The 13389-nt window shown below is 51.3% G+C and overlaps 1 protein-coding gene across 1 annotated transcript in view; it reads right to left on the reverse strand.

The window, feature by feature from the left end:
* The window catches only part of IPO4 (importin 4), a 3008003-nt gene that overhangs the window by 2235409 nt on the left and 759205 nt on the right, over positions 1-13389 (reverse strand). Inside the window, exons 8-9 of the mRNA XM_069633964.1 lie at positions 7920-8021; positions 7568-7651 (exon numbers count right to left, since the gene is read on the reverse strand). Of these exons, the coding sequence (XP_069490065.1) occupies positions 7568-7651; positions 7920-8021 (186 nt within the window). The remainder of the gene's footprint in view (positions 1-7567; positions 7652-7919; positions 8022-13389) is intronic.

Genomic DNA, 13389 nt, shown 5'->3' on the forward strand with positions numbered 1-13389 from the left:
ATGTCCTCCCAACTTTTCGAATGACACCCAAGGTTTAAAGTTACTTACCTGTAACTATTGTTCTCCAGCATGGGTCTGGTATGGATTCACATGCTCATGAATATTCCCTGTCGTCAGGCTGGTAATCCTCAGTAAAAGAAAAAACAGTTTCACTTAATAGCTGTATTTCTCCTCTAAACCAATCACTGTCCTCTGGGTCATACTGCCTCCATCCAATGACAGTCCTCTCTTTAAGCCCCTCCTCTGGCACCCTACTTCAGATTTGGTAAGCAGGTAAAGTGGCATTATGACCAAGAAGAGCCGCAGAGGGGTCAGAGGGAGGGTTTGCATGTGTAGCCATGCCAGACACATGCTGGAGAACAAGAGATACAGTTAAGTAACAACCTTCTCCAGCATGAAGTCTGGCATGGTTTCACATGCTCCTAAATAACGAACACCTAGCAGTACAACATTACACAATCATGGGAGGTGGCGGGGCTCAACAGAAGCAATAATCATTCCCTCGGGAACACACTCCTCTCAAGCGAACAGGTGGCGTAGCACTACCTGGCCGACTCTGGACTCCTCCCTGGAATCCCTGTCGACACAGTAGAACTTCGTGAAGGTGTGCTTGGACATCCACATAGCAGCCCTGCAGATGTCCAGCAGGGGCACATCAGACAAGAATGCTGTCGTCGCAGCAATCGGTTTGGCGGAGTGGGATCCCAGACTGCCAGGCAGTGGTCGGTTTGCCAACCGATGACAGTGCGTGATGCAGCCCGAGAGCCACCTTGAAATTGAAGCGTTGGACAAGGCCTTATCATGGTTCACATGACCAAAGTACACGAACAGTTGTGAAGTCTTCCGAAAACTCTTTGTGCGTGTCACGTAGAACTTGAGGGCACAGGCAACGTGCAGTGAGCCCAAGGCCCTTTCCGCCGGTTCTGAGGTTTTCGGGAAGAAAACGGGCAACACCAAAGGCTCCTTGAGCTGGAATTCCAACAGAACCATCGGCATGAAAGAGGGGTGCGGCCGCAGCACCACCCTTGATTCGTGGAAAGTCAGCTACAGTTGCTTGCAGAATAGGGCCAGGATCTCACCTACAAGTCTGGGGGAGGCGATGGCCATGGGGGAGGCGATGGCCACAAGGAAAGCAGTCTTCGACAAAAGAAACTTGAGTGGGGCCCGATGCATAGGCTCGAAGGGAGCCCCCATGAGCCTCGTTAGAACCACGTCGAGTTCCCACGCTGGGACAGGAGCCTTCACCGGCAGGAAAGATCAGAAAAGTCCTTCAAGAAACTCCCCGATGAGTCAGTGGGACCAAAGGGAAGATCTTTCTGGGGACCTGGTGTAGTGGGAGATGGCCGCAAGATGCACCTTGGTGGAGGCATGAGCTGTTAGGAAACATTCCCCCCCCCGTCCCCCAAAAACATTTTGCTTTTGTATGGCTAACCTAACCTGACTTTTCCAGTGGAACCCAGCCTGCAGCTGGGCTTTTGCTCACTTGTTATGGGGAAACCGACACCTCCTTCAGACGGTCAGTACTGGGAAACTGTGTTTTCCTTAGTCTTTGACTAGGTTTCCATTTCTTGGTAACTTTTTAACAGTGCACAATGTACCTTCCAGTACAGTGTGCGGGGGTCCCTTTTTGTTTTATGGCCCTAGACACCCTCAAAGGATTTTTAGGTGTTGGGGACAAACTGGTGGCAGCAGTTACTTTTCATAATGTTTTACTGAGCTAAACAGCGTTTAGCACGTTTGTCTAAGGACTGTGGCCAGGCCCTAAATGGTCTTTTGTTCTGTCCCATGGCCATTTTGTCCCTTGCCATCACCGAGGTCGAGTAACCCGGGTTTTCCTTATTTGGGCATGCAGCCTCTCACAAAAACTGATCGCTTTCCCTGTCACATATGGGTGCCCAGGAAGAGGGCTGGGACTGTATCTCCAATTCACACTACTGGTGCCAGGGTGTCTGGAGTGCCTGAATGACAGACTGCAGTGGGTCGCGATTGGTCCACGTCTGGGATGCCTGCAGATCTTCTATTGAAAGTCCTTGATTGTGGCGCAAAGCTAATCTTGCATAAGAGAAGGGGTTCTGCAACCATTCCAGGTCGATCACCTTGTTCTCACCGAACTATAGAAGGAGCCAAGTCTCCTACACGAAGAAACTGTCTTGGGAAAGCGCCAGACACGCTTTGGAAGGTTTTGGCACCCTTGCCCTCTTGCTGTCCCGTCAGACCCCTGCTTCTTCTTCGATCAAGGAGTCCTGCCAAGGAGCTTTGCCCCTTTGGAATAGTGGGACCAACTACTCTTGGCGCCCCCTGCTTACACACCGAACGAGCCCCTTCGGAAGTGTTCCTGGGCCATCCAGCGAACTGTCCAGCTCTACCTCAAGGTAATACGCAGCACCGTCACCGTCTATAATGCAGACCTGAGACTTGGGTGACTGCTTGCTTGTGGTCCTGTGCATTTTCCCACCAAATTACGCAGGCCTAGCTCCAATGGGTCCCGAATAAGGAGAGTGCGTAATGCTGCCCGCATCCACGATTCCAGCATCACTACCTGGTGGTGACAGTCGCTATTGTTCCCCTGCTGATCTGCTTTCCTGTGCCCTGAAGCCAGCTGCACCAGAATTTTCTTCTCATCTCCTTCGGAAGCTGAGAAAAGGCAACTGTGCCTTCACGGACGATCGTTCTCCACCGCAGCCATTGAGAGCCGGAAACTGCAGGACTCAAACCTTCTAGTGACAGACTCAACTGGGGAAGTTTGGCCCGGACTGCGCATAGGGTTGGTGAGTACTTGAATAACTTACCGGTGGCCACCTGGCACAGCCGATAATTTTTACCCACGAGTATTCCTTAAAGGTATTCGAACTTGGCTAGGTTAGCCTGTGCTCCCTAGCTATTCCCCCTTTTGATCGCTGCTTTGTCGGCAAGGGCAGGGCTTACTCACATTGTGGGATCCAATTCAACGCCTGAAGCCCCTTCCTGACGTGCTACAGCCCCTACAAGAGGACATGCTTTTTATTCATCTGTGCGATTGTGCGTTTTTACGCTAAGTTAGGCAAGGAACTCTTAACAATTACCTAATGCCATTTGTGTGCTAACTTAACCCTCTCTTCACAGGTTGTGGTGGTTTCTGCTAACTGAAATTGCATTAGGAACAGTATTGTATGCATATTATGTAGTGTATGGATTTGTGTGATAACTGTTTTCTCATTGCTAAAGTTACTTGTGTATATTTGGTCTGGCCAACAATAAAATGTATAGCTATTTTTCATATGCACTTTCCTAAGAGTAATTTGTGGTTCGTTGCTGTGTGTGCTCATTGTGGGCTTCCGATCACTCTCACTACTCATGAGACTTAGTCTTGACTGCCTGCCAATCTACCTAGTTTGTCCAGAAGGTTCCACTGTTTCACTAAACTGAGGGTGGCCTCCTAAACTTCTGCCCAGCAGGTCAGAGTTCAGAAATCCATTTTAACATGCGCCAACCTAGCCTTTACCAAGTATAGCAAGTACGGAAGGATCTGTGGGGCCGTGACCCTCAAAGGGGCAATCTTCTGCGACTGGCACTGCGTAGCAAAATGCTTCCACTTATGGCCATAGCACTTCAAGGTCGACAACGGCCTGGCCTTGGCAAGGACCTCCCTGCATTCTGCTGGCAACTCATACCCTTCAAACTATAAGGCTGCAGGAGCCAAGCCCTCGGGTTGAGCGATCCCGGTTCATGATGGACTGCGCCTCCCTCTCTTGTGAGAAGATCCAAAACCACAGGCAACTTGACTGGAGGTGGCGCTGACTGTCTGTGAAGGTCCGGATACCAAATATGCCTCAGCCACGCCAGAGCGAGGAGTATCATCTTGCATGGAAACTGATGTGTTGATCACTCACAGCAGGAGAGGAAACGCATACAGAAACAGCCCTTGCCACAGGAAGGATAACGCATCGTCCAGGCTCCTCGGCTGTTGGAATCTGCTGGCAAACGTGTGGCATTTGGAGTTGGCCGCCGTCGCAAACAGATCGATCTGGCGTCTGCCCCATTTGACGAACAGGCGGTCCACCTGATTGTGACAAAGCTCCCACTCATGGCAGGAGCGCAGTTCCCTGCTGAGGGAGTCTGCAATGGTGTTCTTGACTCCCACCATGTGGAGAGGGACGAGGAACATCCCCTGTCTGACGGGCAAGTGCCACAAGTCCTGCGCTTCCTTGGAGAGCGCTGGGGATCGCGTGCCCTCATGGTGGTGGGGTTGTCGGTGAAGATCCTCGCCACCTTGCCGACCGTAGGAACGATTTGAGGGCCCAGAACACTGCCCATAGCTAGACAAGGTTTATATGCAGATCCTTCTCCGGAAGCCACGGGCCTCTGGCGTGCAGATGTCCGGGTGCGCTTCGTAACCTTCCAGGGAGGCATCCTTGGTGACCCTCTCCTGGTATGGAGGGTTTTTAAATTCCGTGCCTTTGGCGATGTCGGAGCGGACGCCCCACCACTCTATCGCACTTTGGAACTCTTCGTTGAGCTGTATCTTGTCCGTGAAGCTTCCGGGGTGCCCAGGAATTCCTGAGGGGCTGCATCTGCAACCTGCAGAGTCTGACTAGGTAGATGCAGGACATCATGCCCAGTAACGACTTGATGGCCCACACCATGGCCGTCTTAATCGACGACAGCCGTTGCACCTTTCCTTGAATAGCCGCTAGCCTCTCAGAGAGCGATGCCAGGCAAGATACTGTATTGAGTCTGGCACCTAGAAACAGCACGTTCTGCGATGGTGTTGAGCAGGACTTCGAATAGTTGACGGAGAATCCCAGCTGTGTCAGCCGCAGGGTCGTTTGTGTCCCCGTCGGCCATCTCTCATGAGCGTACGCATATCAGCCAGTCGTCAAGGTACATATTTGTATGCCCTATAGAAGCAGATGGGCTGCCACTGGTGCCAGGCATTTTGTGAACACTCTGGGGGCCGACTTCAAGCCCAAAGGTAGGTCCTTGAACTAGTAGTGCGGTCCCTGCCCCACGAAACATAGAAACCTCTGATGCTTCATGTGAATGAGGACGTGGAAATAGGCGTCCTCCAGGCCCAACAACGTCAAGAAGTATCCCGTTTCCAGTTGGCGGTGCACGTGTTGCAATGTGACCATCCTGAACTTTTGGGACTTTAGGTATTTGTTCAGACATCGTATGTCTAGGATGAGCATACAGGCCCTTGTCTTTTTTCTGGACTATAAAGTATCTGGAATAGACTCTGGAGTCATCAAGGAACCACCTCTATCGCCCATTCTCGCAGAATGGGTTGTACCTCTTCCAGAAGCTGAGGGATGTGCTGCTCCTGACGGGGAATAAGAGGGATCGGCGCGGACACCTGCGTTGGGACTCCAGGGTGTATTCGGCACCCATCTGTTGGTGGTGATCTTTCTCCACTTGGTGATGAACCTAGTTAGCCAGCCTCCCACTGGGGCGCACGAGTGGGGGACCCCTGACGTCCCGGTCAGTTTAGGCTTGCTTTGGCACCAGCATCCTGCCCAGCGGATGACAGCGTTGCGGTCCTCCACTACTGTAGGCCTGGGAATGGACTCTGTAGGCTTCTTGCGTTGATGATCTGCAAGGCTGTCTGTACGACGTGGAGAACCCTTTTGAAGACCTGCTCGACTTTCCCCTGGAGGAGGGATGAGACAACGAGCAGTGCTGCTGGAGTGCACCCAGGGAACAGGCCGTCTCTGTATCTGTCTTGATGGCCTGGAGGGACTAGTGGACGGCCTTCGAAACAGATTATCTCTGAAGGGCATGTCCAGCACCTTCGCTTAGACCTCCTGACAGAAATGAGTGGCTTGCATCCAACATTTTGTCAGAACCCTGTGTCAGCGACGGCCAATGCCACTGTCATGGCATGATCCGACGCCACTGTCATTTCCTGGCAGAGAGCAAGGGCCTCCATATTCTTATCAGGCAGGAACTCTAGTATCGGTCCCAGCTTGTATACCACAATTCCCTGTCGTACCTGGCCAGGATCGCCAGTGCGTTAGCCGCCTTGATAGTGGACTCTGCTGTGAAAATACCATCGTTTCCCATGGCATCCATCCTTTTCCCCTCGCAGACCGGAGGGATTGAAGGTGATGAGGACAGGTTAGCCGACCGTTTCCTCACGCCTGCCGACACCACCGAATTCGGCGATGGCTGTGACCACAGGCAATTGGGTGCGGAGTCTGGCACCCTATATTTCTTCTCCAGCCTATCCCGCTTGGCTGGAGCCATGCAAGGTTTCTGCAGGAGGGCCAGGTCCTCCTTCCAAACATCGTCCAGAAAAGGCACCACCATGATCGTCTTCGTCTTGGCCTTGTGCCTTTGAAACAAGAAGCACTCAGTCTTGATTTCTTCGGACACCAGCTGGAATAGCTCAGAGGCCCCGACGATCATGGAGTGGAACAACCCCACTTCATCCGGTGGGGACACCCTACGTGGAGCATCCAAAAGTGGTGATTCACTGTCTGTTGCAACTGTCTTAGTCAGTCGTCGTGGCCATATCTGTTCCCGTACCCGTGTGTGGGTCTGCTGGGGGAGAAGGGGTGGCTGATATGGTGGGGGATGGGGGGGGGGGAGGCTGATATGGGGACGTCAGATGACACTTCCTCTTCTTCGCTGGTGTCTGATCGGGGAGCTGGGGGACAACAGGTACTGGCACTAGAGGCATTCTCATCTGGATCTCCGACACCAAGGTGTGTAGAGTCGACAGAATGTCCAAGGAAATGTCCCACGGCTGAGAGGGCAGAACAGGAAAACTAGGCCTTGCACCGTTGTAGTCCTCTTCAACATCCTTGTGGAACATATACAAGGACTCCTGATCTTCGTCCGTGGACAAGTACTCCATGGTTTGGGTGACGGCCTGGTAGAGCTGCTTCGGAGCATCCTCAACCCCCCCCCCCACCCCCATGTTACCCCCTGTGGGTCTTGAACTGTGGCCTGGGCCGGTTTCACCCCTTCTGGCCTGGATCTGGAAGACGGGCTGAAATAGAGCAACTCCAAAAATATGTTTATTGGGATGTTAGGCTTCATTTGACAAGAAGGCGGCCAGGTTAATTGGAATTGCTTGTTTGATATCCAAGTCCCTACCGGCCAAACATGCTTGAAGGGTACAGCACCTACAGTAAATCAATTTTTTACAGTACTATTTTTGTGCTACGATCAAGATAAGCACAGCTAGCAGCACCTCCTGTCCCAAGGACTACGTGGAATGTTCCGAACCTATTTAGGAAAAGCGCACAAGAAATTAGCGAGGCTGCGCAAATGGTCTGATGGGACTGCCCCTCTGCTGTTTATGCATGTTCAGTATTTTATATATCACATAGAAACAGTGCCTTTGTATGCTCAGCTCATATTTGCAGCATGGCTGGTGAAAATGCATTCTGTGACTAATGTTCTCTATCCTACTTAATAAAAAGACGTTTGAAACAAAAAACAAATTATGCTTAGTTTCCACAAACCAAAATTGCCACCTCTTTCTCCCTACCCTTGCCCAAGGTAGGGCAAATTTACATGCAGATTTAAATTGCTGTCAGCCACCCCTCTTCTGCATAACATACACCACATCCCACTAACTCACCTTTCCCTTCAGTTTTACCAGGAAGGAGATGCAAGATAGTGACTTCACACGAAGGGCATCTCCGAGCTCATTGTTTGCTGCAATCTGCAAAATGAAATGCACAGAGTCAAACTAATGCACTGAACAAGGAGTGAAAATGGGGTTGCGGGCTGGGAAGGAAATTGTTAAGAGCCAGAGTAGAGAGAATGAGAAAGTGGGAGAGTAGTAAAAAGGAAAAGAGCATTGAGATAAGATAAGACAGGAAAGAAAAATTACACTGCGGATAAAGTATAGCAAGGGGAATGTATTGCATCTATACAGAAGAAAGAGGTGGTTTGCTGGAGAGACTGAATGAGAGTTACAAAGTACTCACCTGAAGACAGAACGTGACAATCTCAGACAAATGCTGGGCGATGATCGATGCCTCACTTTCCATCAGCTCATCAAACACCTCCATTGCTTCACTCGCCTGTGTCTGGGTGAGAAATGCAGGCAATCAAACTACAACACTAACAGTTTGCGAATTCTAATTCCATGATAGACCTTGCCCAAGAGATAGTGGAGAATAAAAAAAAGTGATCTGTAATGGTAGCTCTCAATCATTAGCATTCCCTTCACATTAACAATTTCTAGGATATTCTGGCTCATTGAGTGGGATCCTGAAATGTAAACGCATTAAAAAAAAGATGTGGCTATTGAGCCAGCAGAGGATAAGTCTCTCCTTGCAGCTCCTAGTCCAAGCAGGGATCAGCATATTCCCTGCTGCCGCTGATCTAATGAGAGTACATGCACAGAAGCATAGTCAATACTACACCACCTAGGAGCAAGATAATTGTTGAAGAGGGGCTTGTATCATCAGCAAGAGCGTACAGATAGGCTTCATCCTGGCATGTAATTCACAGAGCCCGTTCTGTGGCAGTATTGGACGTCTGCAATTAAAATTTAAGTTTACCAACTTGTGCATGTAAGAAATGGTATGGAAAGGAGTTAGCTATGTCGGAGAGAATAAAGATTGTTAAGTTACTTACCTGTAACTATTGTTCTCCAGCATGAGTCTGGCATGGATTCACATGCTCATGAATATTCCCCGTCAGGCTGGGAATCCTTGGTAGAAGAAATAACAGTTTCATTTAAAACTATTTCTCCTCTAAACCAATCACTGTCCTCTGAGTCATACTGCTCCTTCCAATGACAGTCCTCTCCCTAAGCCACTCCTCTGGCAGCCATCTTCAGATTTGTTAAGCATGTAAAGTGGCAATATGACCAAAAAGAGCTGCAGAGGGGTCAGAGGGAAGGTTCGCATGTGAATCCATGCTAGACCCATGCAGGAGAAGAACAAGTTACTCTCTTACCTGGTAACGTTCTTTCGATGGGATGGTCCAACGACGTATTCCTTATCTATGACAGTAATCACCACAGCTGTGCTGCTTTGGAAAATCTTTCGGCGTCTGCGTCCTGCATCAATGACTTCGATACGCTGTCCTCGAGGGCCTCCGTCGAGCCGACGTCACCGGATGTTATAAGTAGGACGCACAACGCCCATAGCCTCAGTTGTAGTTTTTTCCCCCAGAACGTGTGGCACCAATCTTCTGCCAGTATGACCACAGAAAGCCTTGCGGAAACGTAAGCTGCAATCGTATAAGACATTCTGTAGCGGGCTAGACAGGGAGGGAGCGATATGGAATACGTCGTCGGACCATCCCATCGAAAGAACTTTACCAGGTAAGAGAGAAACTTGTTCTTGGAGGGGATTGGGTCCTCTGACGTATTCCATATCTATGACAGACTCCCAAAGCAGTACCAACGTATGGAGGAGGGAAAAAGAAATTAGAATAAAGAAATGTAGAATGCCCAATCAAATTGCAGAGTAAAGGACCGCCTTGCCAAAGGCCAGATCCTGCCCATGGATAGAATCTAGGGAGTAGTGTTGTACAAAAGTATGGACCGAAGCCCAAGTGGCTGCTTCACAGAGGTTACGAATAGGAACACCCATCTGCAGGGCAGTAGAGGCAGCCATACCCCTATCAGAATGGGCCCGTAAGCCTACCAGAGGGTCCTTACCTGCCAAGCGGTAACATTCAGAAATTGTCAAGATAATCCATCTAGACAAAGTCTGCTTAGTAACAGCTTGTCCCAAACGCATTCCAGCGTAACCTATTGATCATCCACCCTGACCCGGGACATGCGTGAAATGTAGAAACTCAAAGCTCTCCTAGGATCCAACCTATGGAGCCTCTCTTTGTCCTTACCAGGATGCGGAGGAGGATAAAATGCCGGAAGAATGACCTTCCGGCTTAAATGAAATTCCGACACCAATTTCGGAAGAAAGGAAGGACGAACTCTAAGGACAACCCTGTCCTAATGAAACACAGTGAAGGGTGGCTTAACTGAAAGTGCCTGTAACTCACTCTGCGAGCGGAAGTGACCGCAACTAAAAATGCCGTCTTCAGGGTTAACAGTCTTAAAGGACAAGAATGTAAAGGCTCAAATCGAGCACCCATTAGAAACTTGAGAACAAGGTTAAAATCCCAAATGGGCACCTGGAAAGGTGACGGAGGGATCACATTAATGAGCCCTTTCAGAAACTGCGAAATTAAAAGGAATCTTAAAATAGGAACACTCCTCAGACGAGCGCTTAAATATGGACAGCGCCGCCAGGTAACCTTTAATGGTACCCACTTGCAATCCCTTGTGGGCTAAAGAAAGCAAAAAAGACAGAACCAGCGGAATGTCACATGAAAAAGGATCCACATTCTTAACCCTGCACAAGTCGCAGAACTCTTTCAACGGCAACGGTACAGGGACTTTGTTGCCGGCCGTCTGGCCGAAAGCAACACCTCCATCACGTCTTCAGGGAGGTCCCAATCCTTATACCTCAACCTTTCAGAAGCCAAGCGTGAAGGTTGAGGGAATCTGACCTCTGGATGGAGAACCTGACACCCCCCCCCCCCCTCACCCCTCCAGTGAGAGCAGATCGTCTCAGTAGGCAAGACGACGTGGAGGACAGATGGACACGTCGAGAAGGTCCGGGTACCACGTCCTCCGGGCCCATACCGGAGCAATGAGGATCATCCGGGAACCGAACCTCCGTAACCTCCGCAGCACTTGCGGGATGACGGACTGGAGGAAACGCGTACAGCAGTGGGAAGGACCACTCCACCACAAACGCGTCTCCTAAGGCTCCTCTTGGAGGAAATTCCCACGAGCAGAACCATTCGCACTTCCGGTTGACACTGGAGGCGAAGAGATCCACTTAAGGGGATCCCCAAAGGGCAAAGATCTCTTGGATAATCTCCTGAGCCAATTCCCACTCGTGAGAGATCGCGCTCTGCCTGCTCAGAGCGTCCGCTGTCTCGTTTTTGTCTCCGGCCAGATGAACTGCCGAGATCAAAATTCCCTGCTGGATGGCCCAGAACCAGAGCTGCATCGCCTCCCTGCACAGAGGAAGTGACCCTGCCCCTCCACCCCCCTTTTTGTTGAGGTAGTGCATGGCCACCGTCTTGTCTGTCAGAATCAGGATATTCTTTCCTCGCAAAGTCGTCAGAAAAGCCTTCAGGGCAGGTCTGACAGCCCTCAGCTCCAACAGATTGATATGGAGTCTGGACTCCGACGGAGACCAACGACTGCTGACTGTCAACTCGTTGGCATGAGATCCCCAACCCGTGAGGGATGCGTCCGCCACGATCGTCACCTCCGGCCAGTGTAGCCAAATTGGAGCCCCCCTCATGAGAGTGCCTTCGTCGGCCCATGACAGAAAGTCCTGAGCGACCGAGGGCGGCAGCTGAACGGGGTCAGACATCCTGCCGGAGGACTGTGACCACTGCATCTTGAGAGCCCATTGCAGCGATCTCATCCGCAACCGGGCCCTCTGGCACCAGAAGAATGCAGGATGCCATGAGGCCGAGCAACCTCAAGAACACGAACATCGGGAGACTCTGGGCACGTTGAAACTTGTGTACCATCTGCTGAGAGCCCTCACCTCGGGAGGAAAACACTGCCCCAGGGATGTGTCGAGCACTGCCCGATGTACTGGAGCCGCTCATTTGGCGTCAAGTGGGACTTCTTTAAGTTGAGGGAGAAGCCCAGCTTGTGAAGGGAGTGGCAGGTGACGGACAGATGATCCAGGACTTGCTCAGGAGAGCGTGCCCTGATCAACCAATCGTCCAGGTAGGGGTAGACGTGAATCCCCCCTTTCCGGATATACACTGCCACCACCACCATGAACTTTGTGAAAACCCTCGGGCGGAGGTCAATCCGAACGGCAGGACCCGAAATTGAAAGTGCGAGTCGCCAACCACGATGCTCAGGTACTTCTTGTGCTTGGGATGGATCGGCACATGAAAGTAAGCGTCCTTAAGGTCGAGAGACACCAACCAGTCCTGAAGTTGAAGGGCCTGGTGGACTTGAGAGAGAGTAACCATCTTGAACTTGTCCTTCCTGAGGAGTTTGTTCAAACCACGCAAGACCATGATGGGTCTCAATCCCCCGTCTTTCTTCGAAATCAAAAAATAAGGGGAATACCATCCCTTGTTCCTCTCCGCTACAGGCACCAGTTCTATAGCGCCTTTCACCAGCAGGGACTGAATTTCCTCCGCAAGGAGCGGACCCATACTCTTCAAAGAGATTCCCCGGTGGATTGTCGTGAGGCCTCTGCTGGAAAGGAAGACAGTAGCCGTGGACTATTATTTCCAGAACCCACACATCTGAAGTAATGGCACGCCATTCTACAAGATGCTGCGCCAGCCTTCCCCCAACCGGCGAACCATGGGACATGGCCTCATGACTGAGCAGAAGCGGCTGCGGCATTGCCGGAGAGTAAAGAGGCAACTGCCCGAGCGGCCTTGGCACCTCAAGTACCCTGTTTTCCACCTCTGGCACTCCTACGGTGGCCCCTTTGACTTGCAGCTCCTCTCGATCTACTAAAGGATGAGTAATATCGAAGGGAACCTCCCCTCCATTGCTGTCCCCTAGGACGAAAAGGTGGAGGTTGGCGAACTGCAGCGCTCAACGGCTTTGCTGCAACTTTGGAGGTCTGCAACCTCTCAAGGCTCCCGTCAGCTTTGCTGCCAAAAATATGTTCACCATCAAAGGGCATGTTTAGGAGCCGGGCTTGCACATCAGGAGCAAACCCCGACATTAGCAACCACGCAAACCTGCATATTACGGTGCTCGCCGCCATGGACCGGCTGACACAATCTGCCATGTCCAGACCCGACTGAACGACTCACACATGGCATCCTTGCCATCCTGCACCATGGCAAGAAAACCATCCCGTTCCTCCCCTTCGGGAATAAGATCAGCCGCTAACGAAATGCAGTTCCACAGAGTGTGCGTGAAGCGTGACAAGGCACACACGGAGTTGGCTGCCTGCAAAGCCATACCCCCTGAAGAAAACACTTTCTTTGCCCATCCATCAAAACGCTTGTCGTCCCTATCAGGAGGGATGGTACGGTACAACGCCTGCTTTGCTGGGGCAGTAGCCGCCTGCACCACCATACTCTCCGGAGTGGGGTGCGTGGTCAAGTAGCAGGGCTCGCTACTGGCTGGACAGTATTTTCGCGGCAAAGACTTGCTCACTGCCAGGAGACTCTCCGGAGCAGTCAAAGCCGCCGCCACCCTTCTTTGCAAGGCCATATGGAATGGCAGTACCGGGTGAGTTGGTGGACCTTGGTCGAGGATATCCGTCAGGTCATCCTGCAGAAAATCCACTGTTGGCGCAGACCACCCCAATTATTCCGTTACCCTCGACATAAGGCGCCGGTACGAGGACTCGGCATGGGTGCCATGCTCAGGTCTACAGAACTACACCTCCGGAGAGGTGTCCAGACCACTGGCATCGTGCA

Source organism: Ambystoma mexicanum, chromosome 13 (assembly GCF_040938575.1).
Source record: "Ambystoma mexicanum isolate Mex_15411 chromosome 13, UKY_AmexF1_1, whole genome shotgun sequence".
Taxonomy (NCBI): domain Eukaryota; kingdom Metazoa; phylum Chordata; class Amphibia; order Caudata; family Ambystomatidae; genus Ambystoma; species Ambystoma mexicanum.